The sequence below is a fragment of the Talpa europaea genome (assembly GCF_964194135.1).
Source record: "Talpa europaea genome assembly, chromosome: 1".
NCBI lineage: Eukaryota > Metazoa > Chordata > Mammalia > Eulipotyphla > Talpidae > Talpa > Talpa europaea.
In genome coordinates, this window is record NC_140073.1 from 41269726 (window position 1) to 41294173 (window position 24448).

General features: G+C 40.7%; 1 protein-coding gene across 1 annotated transcript in view; it reads right to left on the minus strand.

Moving 5' to 3' along the window:
• Nucleotides 1–24448, minus strand: part of SYT9 (synaptotagmin 9) — a gene marked incomplete at both ends in the record, with an annotated part of 167346 nt that overhangs the window by 96863 nt on the left and 46035 nt on the right. The window contains 2 exons of the mRNA XM_084241272.1: nucleotides 5692–6238; nucleotides 15917–16268. Of these exons, the coding sequence (XP_084097398.1) occupies nucleotides 5692–6238; nucleotides 15917–16268 (899 nt within the window). The remainder of the gene's footprint in view (nucleotides 1–5691; nucleotides 6239–15916; nucleotides 16269–24448) is intronic.

The window sequence follows — 24448 nt, forward strand, 5'->3', positions numbered from 1 at the left end:
CACCCAAAGCTAGATAAAGAAGAAACAGAACACCTAAACAGACCAATTACAATTAGCAAAATTGAAATGGTAATCAAAAACCTCCCCAAAAACAAAAGCCCAGGACCTGATGGATTTACAAATGAATTCTACCAAACATTCAGAGACGAATTAGTGCCTATCCTTCATAAACTCTCCCAAAAAATTGAGAAGGAAGGGACAATACCAAACACGTTCTATGAAGCCAACATTACACTAATACCAAAACCGAACAAGGACAACACAAAAAAGGAAAACTACAGGCCAATCTCCCTAATGAACACTGATGCAAAAATCCTCAATAAAATTTTAGCTATCAGAATCCAACAATGTATCCATAAGATAATTCACAACGACAAAGTTGGATTCATTCCAGGGACACAAGGATGGTTCAACATCCGAAAATCAATCAACGTTATCCAACACATCAACAAAAAGAAATATAAAAACCATATGATAATATCAATAGATGCTGAGAAAGCTTTCGACAAAGTGCAACACCCATTCATGATAAAAGCCCTTGAAATTCTTGGGATACAAGGAACATACCTCAACATCATAAAGGCCATCTATGAGAAGCCAACAGCCAGTATCATTCTCAATGGTGAAAAGCTGAAAGCAATTCCATTAAGATCTGGAACAAGACAAGGATGTCCACTCTCACCACTGCTCTTCAATATAATACTGGAAGTCCTAGCCAGAGCAATAAGACAAGAGAAAGACATCCAAGGAATCCAAATAGGAAAAGAAGAAGTCAAACTATCACTATTTGCAGATGATATGATAATATACATAGAGAACCCCAAAAACTCCACAGAAAAACTAATTCAACTCATCAATCAGTTCAGTAAAGTGGCAGGATACAAAATCAACACGCAAAAGTCAGTAGCCTTCCTATACACAAACAATAAATCTGAAGAAGAAATCAAAAAAACCATCCCTTTTATTATTGAAACAAAAAAAATCAAATATTTGGGAATAAATCTAACAAAAGAGGTAAAGGACCTATACAAAGAAAACTATAAAACACTGTTAAAAGAAATAGAAGAAGACACAAAGAAATGGAAAGACATCCCCTGCTCATGGATTGGAAGAATAAACATTATTAAAATGGCCATCCTACCAAAAGCAATATACAGATTCAATGCTATTCCAATCAAAATTTCAATGTCATTCTTCAAAGAAATAGAACAATTATTGATGAAATTCATATGGAATCACTAAAAACCCCGAATAGCCAAAGCTCTCCTGAAAAAAAAAGAAGGGAATGGAGGCATTACACTCCCAGACTTCAAACTATACTACAAAGCCATAATCATCAAAACTGCATGGTATTGGAACAAGAACAGACACACAGACCAATGGAATCGAATAGAAAATCCATAAATAAACCCACAGATTTATGGTCAACTAATCTTTGACAAAGGAGCAAAGACTATGCATTGGAGCAAAGAAAGTTTGTTCAATAAATGGTGCTGGGAAAACTGGGTCGCTACATGCAAAAGAATGAAGCTTGACCACTACCTCACACCATACACAAAAATCAACTCAAAATGGATTAAAGAACTAGACATAAGACCTGAAACCATAAAATATATAGAAGGAAATATAGGCGAAACACTACATGATTTGCACATCAAAGACATCTTTACAGACACATCACCCAAAGCAGTGATAGTGAAGGCAAAGATAAACAGCTGGGACTATATCAAATTAAAGAGCTTCTGCACAGCAAAAGAGACAATAACAAAAACAAAGAGAAACCCCACCAACTGGGAGAACATTTTTGCACCCAACACTAATGATAAAGGACTGATCACAAAAATCTGCAAAGAGCTGATGAGACTCAATAACAACAAAGAAAATAATCCAGTCAAAAAATGGGCAGAAGAGCTAAAAAGAAACTTCTCTGAAGAGGAAATGCAAATGGCCAACACGCATATGAAAAAATGTTCAACATCACTTGTAATCAGGGAAATGCAAATCAAAACTACCATGAGATACCATCTTACACCAGCGAGAATGGCACATATTAAAAAAACTAGCAACAAGAAGTGTTGGCGAGGGTGTGGAGAAAAAGGAACTCTTCTGCACTGTTGGTGGGAGTGCAAACTGGTCCAACCACTATGGAGAGCGATGTGGAGATTTCTGGACCTACTAAATATAGAGCTTCCATATGATCCAGCAATTCCACTCCTAGGTATTTACCCAAAGGACACAGAAACATCAATTCCAAAGAACACCTGCAACCCTATGTTTATAGCAGCACTGTTTACAATAGCTAAGCTTTGGAAACAGCCCAAATGCCCAAAAATAGATGACTGGATTAAGAAGATGTGGTACATATATACCATGGAATATTACTCAGCATTCAAAAAAGATAAACACATGCAATTTGCAGCAACATGGATGGCGCTGGAAGGGATCATGCTCAGCGAAATAAGCCAAAAAGAAAAAGAAAAATACCGGATGGTCTCACTCATAGCAGGAATCTAGAAAACTTAAATAAGGGACCAGAAAAATGAATAACTATAAGAAAGCGAAAATCAAAATCAACAAAAAACTATGAACCAGAGACACTTTTGGGGGGGTGAGGGGCGGGAGGGGAGGGATTGGGGTCAGAATGTGGGGGTTGCAATTGTATGGGGAATATAAAAATAAAATTTATTATTTAAAAAAAAAAAGAACTTGGCATTGTTTAAAAATGTTGAAGGTCTATATGCCTTACGTCTACTAGAAATACATCCTGGATAAATTATCAAGCATGAGAATTAGTAGATGTGCACAGAAGTGTTATCTGTACTATTATTCAGATGACCAGAAAGTAAAAACCCACCTATTATCAATATAAAAAAGCTAATTTGTTACACCTAACAGAATGGAATAGTTTACCAATGAAAATACATGAAATACAGCTTCATTCATCTCTTTGCTTAACTGTCACAGTCAATGTAGGCCAAAAAATACCCCAAGTCAAATTAAAGTTCCGAAAAGCAGAAATAGACAATGCCCAATAACACAATGTCTTGCAAATATGTCTCAACATAAATAAAATACAGGGTGGTGGTTTCCTCTTGGCAGCAGCAGACTGGGAGGGGATGTGATGAGGGAGTACCCAAGGCTCAGCAAAGAAGTAATGATGCACGATTCTTCAGGAGGTTCACAGATATTCATTGAATGATTCCCCCCATTTGTGCATACAAATCATACACCCCGGGTTATAAAAATTGAATATGCTGTGTTATAAAAATTGAACATTGGCAAATCTCAGATCTTCATGCTCAGTTTCTATAGAATCACATTCCAAACAGTATAGCAAAACAGCTCCCATTAATCATTTTAAAATGAAATTTTAGAAAATATATGACAAATCTGAAATAATCTATCATTCCATTCTCAGGATCTCTCCTCTTCTATTGACCATACAAGGCCTAGCCCAGTGTTCAAAAGTTATTGTTTGCCTGAGGAAACAAATGAAAATATTTATCCTTATGGCCTTTCTTCCTTGATAAATAATTTCAATTTATGCTCAACTCTATGAAAATCTAGGATTTTCCAACAACGGATGAGACGCTCTTAGTCCCAGAAGAGTGCTAAGATGGCACTGATCTGAAGGTCTCTGCAGGCTGACTTTCAACATTGTAGGCCCGCAAGGAAAATGCAATAAGAGACTTTCCCAAAAGGAATCAGTCTTATTCAGAATTCTGATAGCCACTATGCAATAGTTTTATTCTCACTGGAAAGTCTCTACAAGGCAACTCATAGCAAGATTCCTGTTAAGCTTTTTAGTAACCATGCCAGCTATGATATAGAATCTATTTGTCAAAAATTATAAACTGGGGGCTTCCCTGATGGTGCAGGGGTTAAAGTTTCAGTGCCATCAAGCCATTGCCATCCACTGAGGCTTGGGTTCAATTCCTGGTCAGGGAGCTAACCCACACTGCGTAGCAGACCTTTCCTGTCTTGCCTGCTGCTCCCTTCAGCAGTGTATTTCAGTAGATTTGCCTATTCTGCTCTCCGCTCTGTCTCTGGTGAATCCTCTCATCTCCTGTACCTCTGGCCTACATCTCCATTCTTGTATGCAAAAATGAATAAAAATAAATCTTTTAAAAATTATGAACTGCTATCACACTAGATGATATCACACTGAGATCAGACTTAATCTCAAACCTCATCACTGTTGACTGGCAGTGTTTCAGCCTATATTCAAGGAGATTTGGTCAATACCCCAGGGAGCAGTTCATTCTGGAGTCATTCACATCCTCATATAAACAGTCTACCTGTTTTGTATTTTTAAAGCTCCTTAAGCTGCCTCGTGATTTGGGCAACTAGAATTTACGATACAACCTTTGCTTCCCCAAAATCCATTTTTGGGTTTACATATATAACAACCTTTTAAGGCTGAAGAGCTCTGTTCCTTCTCCAATCTCCCAGATCACCCTAGTTTCATCACCTGATGTTCTCTGTACCTCCTCCAGCTCCTTCTTCAATTTCCTCACCATTATGATAAAGGCCAGCAAAACCCCATGCTCTACTTTGCTTATTAGAGCAACTGGCACTGATATCTTGTGGTCATGATGCGAGGTGCTCCTTGGAATAGCTAAATGTTGGTGAGTTCCCACTGCACAAAAGCAGCTGAGGATGAGAAAGTACTAATGTGGGTATTTGTGTGCTCTCTGCCTGAGCAGAGAGCTTATCACTAAATGGGATGATTCAGCATTTAAGCTGTATCATCATCAAAGTCAAGTAATGATTATGGTGCTTGGTATCTTAGGATGTAGGGGGGAAAAACCACGCAGGCCTCATAAGGGCTCATATTCAAGAAGACAAGCTAATGACACTGTTTGGGGAATTTGGGCAGGTTAAAGAAACAAGTGGCTTTAAAATATCAGAAGTACCCTAAGAAAGTTCAGTTTTCCTTTCTATTTCAGGACTGTCAATTCACCTCTGCAGGATTGTGAAAAGGACGCAAATGGAATAAAAATATCACCACCACAGTCTCGTGTTTAAAATGCAAACATGAATATATGGCATCACTACATAGCACTTCTGCCCTTTCTCCCAAGTTCCAAATTGGATTTGACCTTCTACAGATTAGTTTTGCCGGTATCTGTACTTTTCAGACTGAACTCCTTATAACTTGGATTCTGTATTTTAAAATGTGTTGCCAACTCTTCTCAGTCATTCTCACTTGTGGGGTTAAGGCTAGAGATCTGATCATAGAAAATGAGACTGAGGTGACCCAGGAACGTGGGCAACGACCTGATACTCAGGGTCAGGCAATGGTCTCTCACAGTTATGGTTTCTCAGCTGCAGATCACAGTTACTAGGATGCTGGGATGCATTTAGCACAAACAACCGAAGAAAGCTCTAAAGAAAATGTGGAAAGAGGATAGGCTGTGTCTATCTTCTCTAAGGGAACAGCTAGGAACTAGAAGGCCAAGAAGAGAGAATGTTATTCTTTAATATTGCTTTCATGAATAATTCCTGAAATTTTTAAAATGGATATTGTTAAAGACCCATTTCTGGAGAGGAGCAAAGAGTTTCTGAAGCAATGGCTATATGTACGTTGGCATGAATTTTATACTTTGTCCCCCAAATAAAAGAAGGTATAAGTAATGTGCTTGCATGCTGACCAAGAAGCCCCCCCAAATGAAAAAATGCTGCACTCACATTGGTGACATATTCGATATCCTTCCAAAGAATGCACTCCCTGGGGAAATCCGCCAAGTCTAAGAAGTGGTCCACCACCACTTGGCCAATTAAGTCATGACGAGAAAACCTATCAAAGTCGTACACAGAGAAGTGCAGCTTCCGTGCTTCAAGGTCATTGTAGGGCACCGGGAACAAAAACACCTCATTAAACACAGGGTTCAGGGTCTTTCTGTGAACTTTAGTCTGGTGTTTCGTTTTCCGATCAGGAAGCAAATAGATCTTGACATAAGGATCTGAAGTCCCAGAAAAGTCCTTGGCAGGCAAGTTGACAGCTTTGTGGATCTTCACTATGAGCTGCTCTAAGTCACAGTCATATTTTAAAATGAAATTCAGTTTCCCACAGGCTTTGCTGTTACTCCTTCTCCCATCGTCATTATCCAATGACCTCTGCTTGTATAACTCAGGTTTAATTCGACCAATTCCAGTCAACTGTTCCTGTTTTTGAAGCTGCTGGATATTGAAGTCCGGATTTGACAGGTTGAGTTGTCTTCGAATTGAATTATGCCTTGAGTGAAGAGCAAGAGAGAACAAAGTTATAACCTCATTAGCTATGGGTCTTTCAGAAACTTGGGCCTTGGATGTAGGAAGACTGTTAGGCTCTGTTAAGAGCTTAGATCCACGGGCTATTTTCTTTTTTGGCCTAAATTCAAAATGTTCATCAATGTAAGTAAGTTGCTCCCAAAGGCTGGAAGCTCAAAATTGAGGCTTGGTATCAGGAAGTGAACTTACCAACATGTGACCTTGGAGCCTTAAAGGCTTAATGTACTTTCAAACTAGTAAGCCATTAAAGAAGTTTATTGTTCTGGTTGACTATAAAGATTTGTACAAACTGAGTTTTAAAAACTCATTCACCTTATGTATAATATCATCCTGAAATAAAAATAGTTGTGTGTGTCTTAAGAAGAAAGACTGGTTCTCTAAACTACACAGAATTTCCTGTCACTGGTTTATAGCTTTATAAGGATATAAATTCTCGCTGGTGAAATCAAATCATTTCATCACAAGAACACAGTTTCTGCTCTTGTGAGAATGTGTGTGACAGGATGTGTCTGCTTGCAGTGGATTGTGTTGGCTTTGACAGCTGCAAGTGACAGCTCTGTGATAGTCCATGTGGGCGATTAGTGATCAGGAGAGAGGTTTTCCTTTCTGTAATAAATACTAACAGTATAAAAAGTAAAGGTAAGCTACTATACACGTATGTAGAGAAGGTTGGAAAGTGATATTTGCGAATTAAATATTTGCCCAGAGAATTTACTCTTCACCCAATAAGATTATTGGTTTGGGTAGAAGTTTCCCTGAGATTCTCCTTGAAATATGACTCATCTATGTGGGTCCTAGCAAATTGCAAGAAGTAGTCATTACAGACAAGGTTGCTTTTAAGGTTATTTTTATTTTCAGCCCAGAATTCAGTCATTCTAATGTATTTTCTGCAGTCTCTCAATAACTTTAATTAAAATAGCCTCTCCCTACCAGAGGTGAGATGGAGCAGCTAGGCTGTGTCTGAGGGATTGGTAAATAGTTGGATAGGCAGAGCAAACATTTGAGTTTATCTTCTTTTCCTTTCTTAAGACTACTTTTTGAAATAAAGTTATAAAGATAAGAATAGACCCTAAAACATATTTGAAATCATTCTTGGTATCATAAGGTATCACAAGAGCATAACCAGAGCTGTCCTTGCATCTGTCACGGCCAACAAGTTCCAGTATAAGCAGACTCACCACAGGGACTCATATTCCTCCATGTGTAAAAGCTGTGTGGTTTCTATTGTGAGATTTTGTTTCTTACAGAGAAATATGCCATTTTTAAGCTTTCTCTGTACCTTACAACTTGTTGGGAGAGAGTGAGAGAGGCATGGGTGTTGTTATGTGCCTACGAGTGGCCCTCTGAGCTCATACTGCCAGGTCATTCCCTTGCCTACCTGTTAAACCTTTGCGGTGCAGAGGTACAATGTTAATCTCACTCTACTGGAGCTCTAGGCATAAAGCACAAACAGCCAGTCCTATGCAGAGATGAGAAGGGTTTGAGTCCTGGTTTCTTTTGCAATTGACTTTATTCTCCAGGTTTGATTAAAGCAAGGGCCCTACCCTTGGACCCTGAGTCATTTTCAACCTTCTATAGACTTTTCTGGATGTTAGTGCTGTCATTTAAATGCATGCTAAAAGTGCTCCCTCAAGACCCACTTGCCTGGACAACCTCTGTGGTGGAGCACCAGTCCTGAGTCTATACCGGCCCCAACCCTTCCATTCTGCTACCATTTTCTCCTGACGTGGTTGCTGAGCAGACTGTGCGTGACTTACCTTCAAGTTTTTTAGAGCATTGGATTTAAAGTCATAGTAACATTTTGTCTTAATCTTCATCTATAGGACACGTAAATTTATACTTAAAATACATTAATTTGGCTGCTTAGCAATGGGACATGCTCTTTGGCACTTAAACATTTTCTTATACATGAAATCTGAAGAGAACTATGTTTCACTTGCTCTGTTCTTTCTAATCGCAATAGTCTGCCAAGTGGATAAGAAGGGGTGGATTGAGGAAAGCATTATAGAGACATTTGGATTTTAAAAACCAAAACAAGATCCTATTCCTTCAGAACACAACTGCACAGGCTGCCTCCATTCAAAATTCCAATACAGCTGAAAATTCTTTTAAAGAATCAAGCATGAATATCATCACTTACCCAAACGTTTTAGTTTCATTCCCAAATCTTTCCCCCTCAATCAGAATCACACTTACTATTGGGAAAACAGTTGAAACCAACTATAAGGTAGTGTCTCAAAGCAGACAGCAAGAACTATAACAGGCCATGACAGTTCTCACTCCCTGGGGCTCTTTTTCCATCATTTTCAATTTTCTTTCAGAAAGAGCTCGAGATTACTGGATTGGAAGGGTTGGCCTGAGAAGCTCAGAGCAGCCAGAGAATCAGGGTAACTCATACTCTCCCTGCATAACCTCTGCAGCTCCCTAGACTGAAAAATGAGAAAGCAGAGCAAGGAGAACTGCCCCAGGGACATGAAGATGAGGAGAGGAAATGGAAAATCAATATTCCACAGCTCTTATAGGCTACTCAAATGGAAGCGGGAAGAAAAAGTCAAGTCAAAAGCAAAAGAGAGGAAAGATATGGAACACAATGTGGTTTGGCTCTCCTCACCTCAGAAAAAGTGGTTATAAAATGGTCAGTAGAGGTGATCCTTGAGTACAGTAAGTTAGAGGGCCCTCAAAGGGTCTAGAATCTGGATGCCACTGAGTGATACTGAGTGTGCCAAAGATGGTATGTGCCTGAAGCAGACCCCGTCTTCTAAATAGTCTTGCAGGTAGCGTTAGGGCTTAAATGTGCACAGTGAATGGAAGGCAAGGAGATGAGTCCTGAGGACCAAGGGTGACAAAGAAATCTGGAGGTGGTGCCCTCTGTAAATAAGTCACACGCTAATGTCCTGGGAAGCTGCTTTCTGGGGTCAGATCCCGCAGCTTCCTCTGCCTCCCATTCTCCCTCAGTGCAAGCAGAGGCCATTTTCCTGTTATGGAAGAGATAAGGAAGAGAGTGTAAGGACTGGACTTGTCTGTCCCAGACCTGTGCTAGAAGGTTGGTGGTTGAACCTGGAGGAAAAAACTAGTTTCAACAATGACTAATAAAATCTATACAGCAGATGTCCCACAACCAATTAAAAATGACTTTCATCCCTGAAGGCATCTGAGTTTTGTGCTGAATAGTGACCAAGAGTCAGGAGAGGCGGGGCACAGAGACAAAAGTCTTTCTTTTTCCTTTTCTTGAATTTGAATGACCAATTCCTATGTTCCACCTTGAGTCCTCAATAAAAGTTTCAGTCCCTGCTTCATCACCCACAAAGGCAACTGCCTTCATTAGATCTTAGGAAAAAGTACATTAATGCCATTCAACATATTTCAATATGCAAAGCAAGGGGTCAGGTCGGGTGGAAAGCAAAGCAGGGAGTGGTCTAGGGGATGATGAGATAATCACACACTAACTATAAAGCAGGGCAAAGAGGATAAGAATCCACTGGAAACTAGAATACCACAGAAGCAGAGAGGGAGAGACAAAGGCCTCTGGCCTGGGAAACTGTCCTGGAGGAGCTGTGTGATGTAATGTCTAACAGCTGACTTTTCTTTTTGTAATGGAAGTAGCTGACTTGAGCTCTGATGCCAGGTTTCCACTTCAAAGAGGGCGAGCTCAAGTAAACATCGCCAGCCTAACAAGGAGAAACAGTCAGGTGCCTCTCTGCACTGGGACACCTTTGCTTTACAGATCCTGGTTTTTTAGATAACTGACCATTTGAGACCACTTACAGTGTTTCCTTTTTCCTTCTCTCTTTCTGGGCTTCAAATTCCCACTCTTACAATTTAAATTCACCATTAAAGAGCAAGCCCTGGAGACTCTAGACCTTCCTCCCTTGACCCCAATAAAAGCAGCACCTCAGGGCCATTTTCTCTCTCCTCTACCCTCCTCTATCTCCCTATGCGCCCCCAACTCCAGCCACTCCTGCCCACCAGTCAACATTACTGTGGCCCAGGTGTGCTGTGTAACTTACAAAGTCTTGCAAGTAATAAACCTTTATTTCCGCAAAGTCTCCTGGCAGTTATGCTGAGGGCATCTTGTAATTAATAAAAACCACAAGGACCAGTCTGGTCACAACACAAATTATCAACTGCCTGAGGCATGCCGACACAAACAAGATGGGACCTGAGTGAGTCTGCCTACTTAACCGGGCCTTATACTCAGCAGCCTCCATACTTATCTAGATCTCAGCAGGGAAATTAAGTTTTTGTCTTGGCTTCCAGCTCTCCAGCAAAATGGTGCCTTCAACTCTTCTGCCTCAACAGGTTCCTCCTCAGATATGCCCACTAGATCTTCCATTCCAGCCTCTGTGTAAGAGCCAGCACTCAGCATCTCCAGCATCCCTTCCATCTATGCGTTTCCTGTGCAACTTCACACAAGTGTGTGATCTTCTACACCACATCTTATCCCATCTCAGTGAGCCCCTCTCAGCAGTTAAGTGAAACCTGGACTATCCCATCCCTGATTCTGGGGCACCCATATTGACAAGACTTCGGGGTCCAAGTTGAGGAACGAGGGAGGCAAACTGTGATTTCTGAAGCATCAAGGATTTATTTACTAGGTTCAAGACAGGAACATTCGAAATACCCTGGTGATGGAACAGGATCGGGCCATCCTTAACTGGAAGAAAACACAGAAGAAGGGAAAGTCTAAGACAAGGAATGATGCATACAATGAAGGAGGACATGGGAATCTGAGGTCTGAGGTCTTGGCCTGGGCTGCAGAGGTTTCATGAGTAAGAGAATAAAGACACAGACATCTAGCCTTGGCCGAGGGAGGTGTGGTTGTGGGCAGCTGCAAGCTGAAGCATGACCTGCTCTCCCACACCCTTCAAAGTCAAATGGACTCAAACCTTGGTGTCATCATTAAATATTTCATCCCATTACTGGGATGAGCCTATGTCTACCAACACTTTCTCTAATGTAGCACACACTCCAGGCCTCTTTCTATTCCCATTTCTCCCAACTGAGTTCAGGCCCTCACCATTACAGGCCTGAACTGGCTCACTGTATCCAGTCTTTACTCCTTCCCATGCATCTTATACTTGTTTGCCAAGTTACTCTTCCAAGGAACAATGTCAGCCATCAGTGTGTGTAACGGGCTGTGCTTGTTTATTTTCCCACCTGGACAAAGGGCCTTTTAGGCCAAGGATATATCTTCCCTCTTTCCAGGACATAATACAAAACATTGCACAGAACAGATGCTTAATACATGTGCCTAGGGTAAACATAAAACTACTATGGATGTAAGTTTTCTTTTTTCTTTTACTTTTTCTTTTTAAAGACTTATTTATCTATTTATACAAGCACTGGGTACAGTCAGAAGCGTGGGAGGGTGAGAGAATTCACCAGAGCCAAAGCAGGATGCATAACAGACAGACTGAAGAAGTACACTGCTGAGGGGAGCAGCGGGCGGCAGGAGAGGTCTGCGCGCTATGTGGGACCCTCGCCTGGTAGCCGGGGATCGAACCGGTGCTGCAGAGGCTGCGGGCAGCTTCGCAAGCCAGGGCTCAACCGCTGCGCCACCAGGGAGGCCCTATGCACGTAAGTTTTCTATAATCAAATTACAGTACAGAAAATACACATTTACCTCTAATTTCAGGATCTCATGGAAGTTGAAGGGGTCTAGGCAACTTCCATTTCTGAAGCTGTCAGTTAATTAAAATGTGAAGGTATAGCTAAAATAGTAATTCAAAGACTGCTGTTTTAAATGCTCTCAGCAAACAAAAGTAAAACTTAATAGAATTGTGTTACACCTAGAGTAATAATATTTAATCCTACTCATTGAGTAATAACATTTAATCCTAGAGTACTACTATTTACAGGAGTTGTGGCCATAGTGAGATCCCAATTTCAAGTGTGACAACTCTCCTTTCAATTCTTAGTGTATTTCTGTGACTTTAAGGATTTCTTAGTTCAGAGGTAAGGCCAAAAGTTTATGTGTAAGGCTGTTAATGAAGCGAGACCTGGGATAAATGGCATCACATCATTTGAGACCCTACCCAGTCTATACTTTTGGTCCTTTGCCATTCTTGTCATCAGAACATAAGAAAAGTGGGTTGATAATGACCCATGTATTCTGTCTGTCATTCATGAAAAAGTTTTCTCTGTGCCACAGTTGCACACAGGAATACATATAGGAGACACAAAACAAATGCGGTCTTAAGCTCACAGAACTCAGTCAATAGCGGGATATAGGTAACAAACAAAATGATCACTAAGTTATAAATAGAGTTCAATCCTAAGAATAGGTTAAAGCAAGGAAATGTGTGAGAGAATTAAGAGGTGGGGGGGGGTGGAGGAAAGAACAGATACTTCAGGTAGAGTGAACAGGGACACCTGTCTAAGAAGGTGACATTTTAGCTGGGGCATTAATATGTAAAGGATCCGGGCATAGCAAAGAAAAAGGAAAAGCATTTCAGGCTGATGGAACAGCATGTGTGAAGCCCTCAGGGCAGGAAAAGGTTTGGGATACTGAAGGAACTAAAAGAGGCTAAACAGTGATGAGTATTTTTCAAGTAGAAAGCCTGCTACTGGGTCCATGTTACAGTGTCCTCTGGGGGCGTCACATGGTGCTGAGGCTGACAGTGATAGAAGCAGACTGTGCAATATCACATAGGATGTTAACAGATCCAATAAGCAGTTTGTAGTGAAGTAATTGACATTTTTATAAAACCAAACTGTAACATGGGATATTTGAGAAGGCTTAAAAAACAGGTTAAATTTTCACATCTTAGGAAGTGAATCAGATGATCAGACAGTCTTTCAAGGTTCCCTCTATTTGGGCATCCCAGAATTTTCATATATTTGGAGTAGAGACCTTTACGATGTTCCAGTATTAAAAAATCTGAGAAATTCACATTCCCAAGATATTAGGTCATTATACAAAAGGGTTTCTTTTCAACTGAAAAGAATTAGCAGGATTTTCTTTTTTGTGTGTGTGTGGGGGGGAAGGCTTATGGAGGAGGGGCTCCTAATAGTAACTGGACTAATTAGAAACAGAATGCTACTGTGCTTGATCTTGGGAGAGCAAAGTCACCCTGTCTAGAAACATCCACGGAAGATGAAGCACAGCTCATTTTCAGGATATGCCAAAAGATATGAATGGGACCCATACATGCCTGAGCTGAAGGGGTGAAGACGGGATTTCCAGAGTAAGTGCTCTCCCAGAGCCATGCCAGTGGCAGTGACAGTGGGGATGCCCTTAACTGGGACTCTAAACTTTGTATCTTCTGAGTTGAGGGGGTGTCCTGGGGATTTCAGCCAACTGATAATAACTACAGGAGGGCAGCTGTAAGAAAGGAAATGACAGTAGTGAGAAAGTAAGGCACGTAAGGAGAAAGAAGGGAGAAGAAATTATAACTAGAAGAGCAGACTTTTAGAGCCATCTCAGCAAACAGTACCTTCCCCCTCTCCAAATATGGTATCAAAAATGTTCTTAAAAAAGAATGTTAAAAATGTTTTGGAGCATAAAGTAAATTTCATTCATTTTCCCTATTTTATCCGTAAGAAGGTTACTTGTGTGCATGTGTGTGTATATTTATAATATAACACAATCCCTAAAGAATAGGAAGACCATATACCATTCTTATTTTGGTATGATCATGAGTCAAAGATATGTATATCCAGACATAAGCCACAAAACTAGGTCAGCAGTAATTTAGATAAGAATGTTTCAAATGCATAATGATGTAAATGATCAGCATTAGCTCAAAAGAAGCTGGAAAGAGTTTAGTTTTCTAATGATAATTCAGATGTTACTAAACTTGATTTTGGCCAACAGAAAAATTAATTTAATTGAATGACTCCAAAACCAAAATCAATCTAAATGTAAAATTCATTTTATAGGGATAATTCCTTTACTCTTCTCTTCTTATTTTTACCCATCTACCTAAATCCTACAAATCAGTGGTGAAGCTATCAGTTTTTATTTTTAAGTGAAATATATTTCTTGATATGTAGCTTACACATTTTTCTAAAATAAATAATGTAGTGATTACAGTGATATGATTGCTATGAATTCATTAGAATTATGGCAGAGTGCTCAGATCCACAATCTAATAAAAACACAGAACCATCACCCTGTACTGATGGAACCCAGATGAGAAAAATTAACATGCAGACTAAAACTGAATCGGAGACAATTTCAAGAGAGACTCCATCTGAAAGCTAGTTACTGAAGTACTGAAAGGATTTTATTATGAGTCTGTACCATAGCACAAACCCCATGGCAGCATCAAACTGAGCTCCAGTTATATTTAAGTCTTAAATCTGAAGAGAAATCCTACTGATAAAATCTGAGGATTTCTTCTAAATCAATTGCAAACAATCATCCATTTCCTCACAGAGGAATATGTTAGGTTTTGCTCTTTAATTCAGAATTGGAAATGATGCTAAAATAGGGTTTTGAAAAAATGAAATTATAAACTATCATATTCCATCCTACTTAAAATGAATGAGCAAAGACTCTAGGATAAACTCGATTAACATTAAAAAGGGCAAAATTTTATTTATGCTTCTAGAAAACAAAAAATATTTTTAAAAGAAATATCCCCAAACTGGGCTTGTACTTTCCATATAACAGCATGTGCAACTCCTCCGGCTAGCACTCAAGCAAGAAAGCTGCTTCCTGACTATTTTCCTGAAGACTCTTACTGAAAATGAATTTTATTGGCTGTTTGACCTTGGAGCCGCCATTGTGCAACCTCTGAGATCTGGAAGAGCAATACTGACAGCAAAATGGTGGCACCTGTTCAGAGCCTTTCCCAGGGTCAGGCCTGTGCAGAGCACATGATGCACATGTTAACCATTTCATTCTTAAAATCACCTCGATGTGGGTATATCACTATTCCTCTCTCATAGAAAAGGACATGGAAACATGTGGAAGTTGAGTAATTTGTCCAGTGTCAATCATGTAAGGAAAGCTGTTCATCTGCCCCCAGAGCTGTTGCTTCTTATCACAGCCTAGTATTGTTTCTCCCCTGCTTAAAAGCACAAAGCGTCCTGCCTATAGAAAGAGAGTGAACCTAGGCCTTAAAGAGAGTGACTTTTTATATCTCTCAAAGGCTAAACATGAACAAAGACCCACAGTCACTTAGTGTGACCCAAAGAGAGCCTGTCAACGAGGACAGACCAGAGGCACAGGGAATAAAACCACAGGAGGAGGACAGCAAGGAAGAGTAGTTAAGAGCTCAGGTTTTGGTGTGCTTGAACCAGCATTCAAACCCTGACTTGGGTCCATACCAATATATGACTTTGTTACTTAATCCCCTTGACTTGAGTTTGTTCTGAGAAGTGATAATGTAAGACCTGTCTCCCACAGGGTTGTAAACTATAATGAAATAGCATACATAAAGTTCTTAGATAGTACTTGAAGGGTAAGTCTTTACAGTGTTTACTATTACTTCCATGGGCTAAGCAGAGACAAAGAAGAGCTCAGGAATATAATAGAAACAAAGCAAGCACCAAGCTTTCCCATATTGACATCTCTGATACCAAGAGATGATTGTGAAGTTACAGGCTTCTTGGCTCATCAATGCCATGGCTGCCAAGAGAGGGGGTTGGGGGCAGTCCTTGTCATGCATTGAGAAAGGAGGGGGGCATTACTGACCGAGCCGATGAGGTTGGCTCTGTGACTTGGCGCTGCACTCGGACGCCATGGGCACAGTTCTCCTGGCCCCCCGTCTGGGTTGAAAGGGGAATGTCGGGGGACGTGTGGCTGATCTTCATGGAGGAGTCAGGGCAGGGGGTGGGAGGGTCTAGGAAACCCTCACTGTTCTCCTGCTCATTGGTCTCTGTGTCCGTGTAGTTAAGAGGCTCCTGGTTGTTGTCTTTGCTACCAGAGAGCAGGCCTCGTTCTCGCCACGGTACCCAGCAGAGTTTCCAAGACACGAAGAGAGATACGCCAAAGAGAGCGAGGCCACAGGCAGTGACCACAAGGGTCAGGAGGCTCACAGAGATATCTGCAAAGAAGAAAAGGTGAAAGGTCAGTGTGATTGTTCTCCCATGCCCTCCTACCACATCATCTGGACACAGTGACCCTCGCAGCTGCTCATCCCTCAGGAGTGACTGTGGAAGGCCAGAGCAGGGGATGCGCCTGGGTTGCCTGATTCTGAGATAGGGAGAATGAGGACTCACACACAAGTTCAGAGGTGGTAACATGCAGGCCTTATTTAGAAACTATAAACACAAGAGACGGAATATTCAGGGGAACAGAAATGCCCCACAAGTCACTGAGACGCTCCTGTGGAAATAAATATCAATAACATTTCATGGGCAGGGCCATTTTGACTGTCCTTAAAAATTCCTGTGTCATCTCAGAGAGCTGTAGGATATAATTCGGGAATTGTTAAGTAATATCAAACCAGGACCTCAGAAAACAGGGAAGCAAATGGTTAAGGCAGTTCATTTTAGGACTCAGACAACAGGGAAGACAGTGGTTAAGGCAACTGACTGCTTGACTCCTAGCAGGGCAATCAGAGCACTCCACTGATTTACTCCCAAGCAATGTTGTCTGACTAATTTACATTAAACAATATTTCTCAACTTATCTTGATAACCAGTTTCCAACCAGCCCTACTCACTTTGAGCACCTGACTGGGGTAAGAAGAACCCAGAACATGTGTAGTTATACCCTGAGTGACCTGAAGCTTCCACCAGCCTCATGAGCTGAACCTCCATTTTCTGGACATGTGACCTGTGTGGAAGAGTGTCCCCTCCCCACGCCTGCACAAATGGCCAGCACTGCCTCCACCACCCAAAGACTAAAGGCTCCTTTCATCTCACTTCTAACCTTCCCCTCTTTTAAAAATTGTTTCATAACTTCATCCTGGGGGCAATCTTTGGAGACTTAACTTCCTGCCTCCTTTATATTCTTTCCTTGACAAAACTTGCATCTAGTCTATTGGCCAACACATCCAAACAACAAACCCCTTGAGTTTGATAACTGTAACAACTTTTAAAAACAAAAATATTTGATATTAACTTGTAAGGGTCTAAGCAAGGCAGTTCAAGTCCTCTGTGGATTTCGCAGCCTTAGGCAGACCCACCACTCAGCGGTCAGGTGCCCGGGACCTGGGATCGGCTGCCACGGCTTGCATTTTCCCAGCAGCAGATCCTGAGAGGGTATTCAAGGGAAAGCTGCTTGTTTAGAAGCAAAGAACACAAATGTAGGATTTAGGGTGTGAGGAGGTAAAGCAGTCAGTAAAAGGGCGTTGACCAAGCCAGTTACCATGTGGAGACTGGAGGTCAAGTAGGCTGGGGAGGCTGCACATACCTCAAAGCCACCCTACCCAAGGGGGCACGGCCTGGGATATTTTTATCAACTCCTTTCAGCCCTTGATATGAAGGTAGTTCTCAAGAGGCATTTCCAATCTGTCACCTGGGTGGCAAATAAGCTTCAGTGGCCCCAAAATCACACATTCAAATAAAGCAGGCGCTGGCCACTGGAAGTCAGCAGACATTGGCAAGTCAAGGCAATAAGAGTCTCTGCTACTTGGAGCGTATGGCCTCAGCCAGTAACTTGGCAGTAGCTTTCATCCCAGCCTACAGTAAAGTCAGAGAAGCTGAACAGCAACCTGGACTCATTTCTGGCACTCTGCTGGTATAAATTTGCTACTTTAAAGAACACCCCACCTGGTGCCTCCCTGATGGCCTAGGGGTTAAGTCTCACCCTATTGACTTAGTGGCCTGAGTTCAATCCCCAGCAGGGATCTAACCCACATATGGCACAGCAGACCTCTCCTGTTTCACCTGCTGCTTCCCTCGGCAGTGTATTTCAGTAGATCTGCCTGTTCTGCTCCCCACTCTGTCTCTGGTGAGTCCTCTTACCCCCCTCCCACACCCGGCCTATACCCCAGTTCTTCTACGCAAAATTAAACAAACCAAAACAACATCCCACCTATCCTTACTATTTTCCACTACACGCAGGAGCAACAAGGATTCTCCCCAAGTTTTACCTTTACTGCCCATCATTAATATTTGCATTGCATTAGCCAAAGTTTCCTGAATGTCCATGGTATGCCAGGAACTCCAGAGATACAATGGGGAACATGACAGACACATTCCATATCTCAATGACTCATTTTCTAATGAAAGGGAAATTAGGAATTATTTAATATTTACAATTTCATGTAGCCACAGCATGCCAGCAATCCATGATACAAGACAATTTGTATTTCTGCATGTGAAGCCTTCCTGCAAGTCACTTACCTACTAAGCCAAGCTGACCACCTGCCATCCATGCGCTTTTCAACCTGAGTACAAAGGTACTTGATCATTCTTATGAAATGATAAAATAATTCTTGATGAAAAATTGCTCCTGACAGAAAGTCAGTTGCCAGTGTTGGTGATGGATATAATGTATCTCTTCTATGCCTCTCAATCAGTCATTGCCTTTCTGGTGAGGCAACACTAAAACTCTGTTTGAAACAGTGGAATTCCAGTTTTAGCAGCACAACTGAGCCCTAATCTTCAACCACGGTTCTCTCTTCAAGTCTCAGAAATGGGACAAGCAAACTACACAACAACGGAAAACAAGGATGGGTACCATGAACCAGGAACTTTGAGGAAATTTCTAGAATTGTTATAAAGGAGAAGCCAATCAGTGTTGAAATACTAACAGGAGGCAAATGAAGAGATACTGAGGTTAATGTGAAAATAAAAAAACCCAGAATGGAGAAGCAGGTAGTAGACTCAGTGCAGCAAAGTCAAGGGTGCTGGAAGCCACACCTCCTTTTAGATGGGAGGCGGGGACTCTTATTTTCATTTAATTGGTCTATTGGTAAGTGCATTTTATTAAATAAACACTTTATTTTAGAATATATACATATATGGGCAAATATATATATAGGCAGAACTCCCTCCCCGCATCCTGTTAATGGCTTCAGCACTGTCCTAACAGATACTGCGAGGAGAACAGCAGCACAGGCTGGGTCCGAGCTACACTGGGAGGCAGTAAAGTCAGGAATGTGACGTGATAACTATGTTCTTATTTACCAAATCCTCACACCCCTCCCCAACCCCTCCCTTCCAAGACAGTTGCAGAAATCCCAGTTCCTTGATGTTGGTCCTGGTGGTGCGATCTGCTTTAATCAAGGAAATATGATTATAGATACGGCCCGTGCTACCTCAGATCTGAGGACTTTTTGGTTTCCATCTTCTACCACAAAAGAAAAGATTGCAAGTAAGGGTTGATCTTCTGGTCTGGGGAAAATGGGAAGACTTGTGTCATTGGCCCAAAGTCCAGGATGAGGGCTTAAACCTGCCCCACAAACTGGAGTCAAGCTATAGCTGATCCACAGATCCATAAGTAAAACTTAAATATTTGATGTTTTAAGTCACTACAATTTTCAAGGTGTTTATTACCATGGCAAAAAGTTGACCAATATGCATGACATCTTAATTCACTGTCCAAAACTAGGGTATTTTTTAAAATGAAAAATGGTAATATTAATAATCGCAGGGGACAAGAGACCACCCAAGAGTTAGGAATGCGATGTGATAACTGTGTTTTTTATTTACCATGTAAACTAGTTGTACCAACCTGATAAATTCATGGCTCAGGTGGGAGTTCATAAGTCCAGGGTGATTGTGTGTCCAGTAAATACAGTCTTCCCATTATTGTTCCCAGGTCAGAAGATCAACCCTTATTTGAGATCTTTTCTTTTGTGGCAGAAAATGGAAACCAAAGGGTCCTCTGATCTGAGATGGCATGGGCCGTATCTAGTCATATTTCATTGACTAAAACAAATCGCACGACCAGGACCAGCATCAGGGAACTGAGATTTATGCAACTGCCAGGGTACATTACTGGACACACAATCACCCTGGACTTATGAACTCCCACCTGAGCTCTGAACTCATCAGGTTGGTACAACTAGGTTTACTTGGCATGGATAACATGCACAGTAAGTTAAAGTCTGCACTCTCCTCTTCTAGTAACTATAAGATCCTGAACTTGCTCAAGATTAACTCCAGCTTATTAAGTGACTTCCAGTTCACACATCCAAAAATCAGCTTGATCACATGTCAAGTCAGGGGGAGTCCACAAGGGAAGGGATCGTGTCACCTCAGCATTAAATCCCAAGTGTCAGAAAGAGTGCCTAGTACGTAGTGAGCATTCAATAAATGTTTGGTGAAGTATACTTAAGAAAGCCTGTGGCCACCTATTGTTTATCATGAATTCTGATTGGGATCTCTAAACTCTAAGAGGTGCTGATCACACTCGTAGTCATTACAGATTTCTGTGCAGAGAGCCATTACAGAAAATTGCTGGCAAATGGCAAGAGTGGGTTTTTCTTATTCACACAACAGTACTAACATGAGTTAGCACTGCACTGGGGAATATCTGTGGAAGAGACCAATGGTGAGCTACACAGCACACACCAGTCGCTTGGTGTAACGATCTGGACTTCAGTTTGCTGAGATTTCAGGCTGCTCACTAGACACTACATTTGTACTTTTCTATTTATCAGAAATCTGTGCTTAGAAAACTACTGCAGAGTTACTAAGGCCATACATCCTACCCACCTCAGACCCACAGCCTCAGGAAAAGGCAAAGGAAAATCCACTTAGAATCATAAGCTAGCTTTATTTAGAAAAAGTGATTTCTTAAGTGGTAGGCATATGGCCATTTGTTTTATTATTGATCCATAAACTACATGGAATCACTATATATACCCTGACATTTCTGGTATACTGCATGAAAAATTGGTAAAAAATAGTAACATCAGAAAATAATTATTCTAAAGATAACTTCTCTAAAGAATAGGAAAGTATAATTGGTCCTTTTGTCCAATAATCAATTAACTAGATGGTGATTCAGGGATGAAAGATAGTTAAGTGGCAACCCAGTTCTGATCCAGATGCCTGGAGGTGTTGTCACATGGCAGAGGGGCTACCTGTGAAATGTGCCCAGGGCTGCTGTGGAAGTACACCGTTCCAGAGAAGATATTGAGTGGAATGACCAGCAATCAGGCCTGATGTTCAGAAGCCTCTACTTCCAATAACTAGCCCTAGTGATAGGACATGATGTACTGCACCACAACACCCCTGGGCACCAAATACAGAACACCAGGACACGTCCAGACCCAGCAGACACCCCGGTTGGACACTATAATACTAGGGGATTGCTGCAAGTCTGTGGGCATGTTTTGAATTGGCAAAATATTATTGAATAATTAAGTTTTAGCACCTGTACAGTGCATATAGACAGGAAAACAGTAGGTGCATTGCTAAACTGTGAAGGGCTAGGTGGAAAACACAAACTGAAAACAAAAGAAATGTCATGGGCCAAATGAGCAACTCAGAGAGGCTAACCAAACTGAGTCATCAGAATAAATGGACCTTGACATAAACCAAATTAATGCAAGAGACAAATTAATTCATATACTCAGTGAGATTTTTTTTTAAGTAGTGACTAAGAGTGAAAAGGATGGCCACAGCAATAACCAGAATCAGACACCACTGAGGTCCCACCTGATCTAAGAAAAGAAGATTATAAACCTAGATTTCCACAGCTGGCCACATTATTACAGGAGAAAAAGACAGGCATTTTCAGCAGTTACTGACTCCAAATACACCATTAATGTATTCTCTCCTGCATAAAACCTAAGGAACTTCTTCAAACAAACAAACAAAAAATGATGTCAGAATTTAGAATCCAAGAAGGGAAGGGAGTACTAAATAAGATAGATATTTATACACTATGTATCCCAAGAATACAATAAACCATAAAAATAAAAGGTGTATTAAATATATGCAGTTTCTGCTTATAAAGTTTAATGTAACTGTTAAGGAGAAAAAAAACAAAAGAGCAAAAATGAAAACTATACATATTCTTAAATTCCAAAAATTTCAACAGAACATTGAAGATGAAAAGAATTAAAATAAAATAAATGTCCTATACTGTCTGCAGAGGGAGGGTACAGATACTTCATCTTGATGTCAATTAGGAAACACAAATGTAAATATGCATATGAAATAGGTAAGACAGATTTTGATTCAATGATACATCGGCATATATATTTATATTCTCTTCTTTTTGAGGGTATCATTTTCTCCCCTCCCTTCCTTCCCCATTAAGTGAAAGAAAATAGAGTATAAACCCATCCCCATTAAGTGATAAAAATAGAGTATAAACCTATTAACACAAAGAAAATGCCACAACATGGTCAGTGAAAAGGTTTAAACAAAAATTTTCTATAAGACAGCATATGAATGGCAGTGCAGTAAAAGATGCCAACCCCTCCTACCCCCCAAAAAAAATGCAGAGAAGGGAACACCTGAGAAGTAACCATCTGACTTACTGAATTTGGGCAGGCTCAGGACACAGGCATTTCTAGTAATTTGGAGGCTAATTCTGAGCTGTGGGACTGAAAATAGAGGCATGGATTGAAAATCTCTCACAAAATATTGTCCAGTCTTTAGTGAGAAACCAAGGCAACGATGTAAAAATAAGTGAGTGCCCAAGAGCAGAAGCCTCCATGTTCCTCAAAAAAATGGAGCTCCTTAAAGTAAATCTTACCATTAAAATCTCACCCACAGATACAGAGCCTCACCGTCAGTTTTTCTATTGCCTCATCATTAAATATGAGTAAGCTGCAAAGAATTGCCTCCCATGGAAGAAAATCTTACAGCAATCAAGTTCAATGTACAGAAGCAAAAGGAAAAAAAATACTCCCAGAGAAAGCAAAGTCAGACAGGAAGTGATGACTTTAAAGACATTTCATTCACTGTAAGTTTCCAGAAGTTATTCCATCCATAGTACAAATACAAATAAATGGAATGGAGAATAAGATATTGTTCTTAGAAGTAAAATCACATGATTGCTAAAACATTCAATAAAGGGTAAAAGCAAGGAATATCCCCCTGAATATGGACCAAAGATTCAGGAAATTGAAACAAAATATATGATATACAGAGTATACATGCAAGAGATCTAACATCTAAGTTTTCTAGAAGGCTAGGACAGACAAAATAAAGGTAAAATTCATTAAATATTTTTTAATTCCCTAGAATTTAAGTACGCATTTACAAAAATCTAATGAGTACCTATAGTAAACAAAATTATCTTAGACACAGAGTTGTAAAATTTTAAAACATAAAAATCAAAGAAAATCATAAAAGCTTAAGAGACAAAAATGATACAAACACAAAGAAATTAGAAGCATAGTGACACTGGACTTATAAAATACCGTAGATAAAGGAATCATGCCCACAACCTTCTCAGAAAAATTTACATTGAGATAGAACTTGGGACTCCCTGGTGGCACAAGGGGTTAAGTCTTAGCACTAGGAAGCTATGGGCAGCCACTGCAGCGTGACTTTGATCCCCTGCCAGGGAAAGTGACCCACATGGCGCAGCAGACCTTTCCTGCCTCACTGGCTGCTCCCCTCAGCAGTGTATTTCAGACAATCTGCCTGTTCTGCTCCCTGTTCTGTCTGTGGTGAATCCTCTCATGCACCCCGCCCACCATCCTGCACCTCTGGCCTATACCCCAGCTCTTATATGCATAAATGAATTAAAAAAATCTTTTTGTTAAAAAAAGAATTCTATACCCAAACATACTATCAGCAAAGTTTGAGGACTAAAAAAGCCATTTTTAGGTACACAAGAAGTCAGAAATATTACTATTCATGCACCTATGATAGGAAGTTACTTCTGGGTAAGTGTATGAAATTAAAATGAGACAGAAAACACTATGGGCAGGAAAACACACCCTCCATTCACAAGACCGGTGAAGGCCCAATGTGAGAGCTGAGAGGCAGGTCCAGGGAGACACCAACCCAGCCTAGAACTTCACTTTCGGGAAAGGGCGCTCCTTAGATATAAAAGGAGTTGAGAAAAAATAAATGACCTTATGGAGAGTTTAGTTTTGAAGGTATTGTTAATGCCTCATATAGTATTCAAAAGAGTGAGAAATTAGGAATTCCTGAAGAAAAAAATTTTTAAAGATTTATTTATTTATGCATACAAGAACTCAGGTACAGGCCAGAGGTGCAGGGGGTGAGAGGATTCACCAGAGATAGAGTGGGGAACAGAACAGGCAGACTGACTGAAATACACTGTTGAGGGGAGCAGTGGGCAAGACAGGAGAGGTCTGCTGTGCCATGTGGGTAGCTCCCTCACTGGGGATGGAAC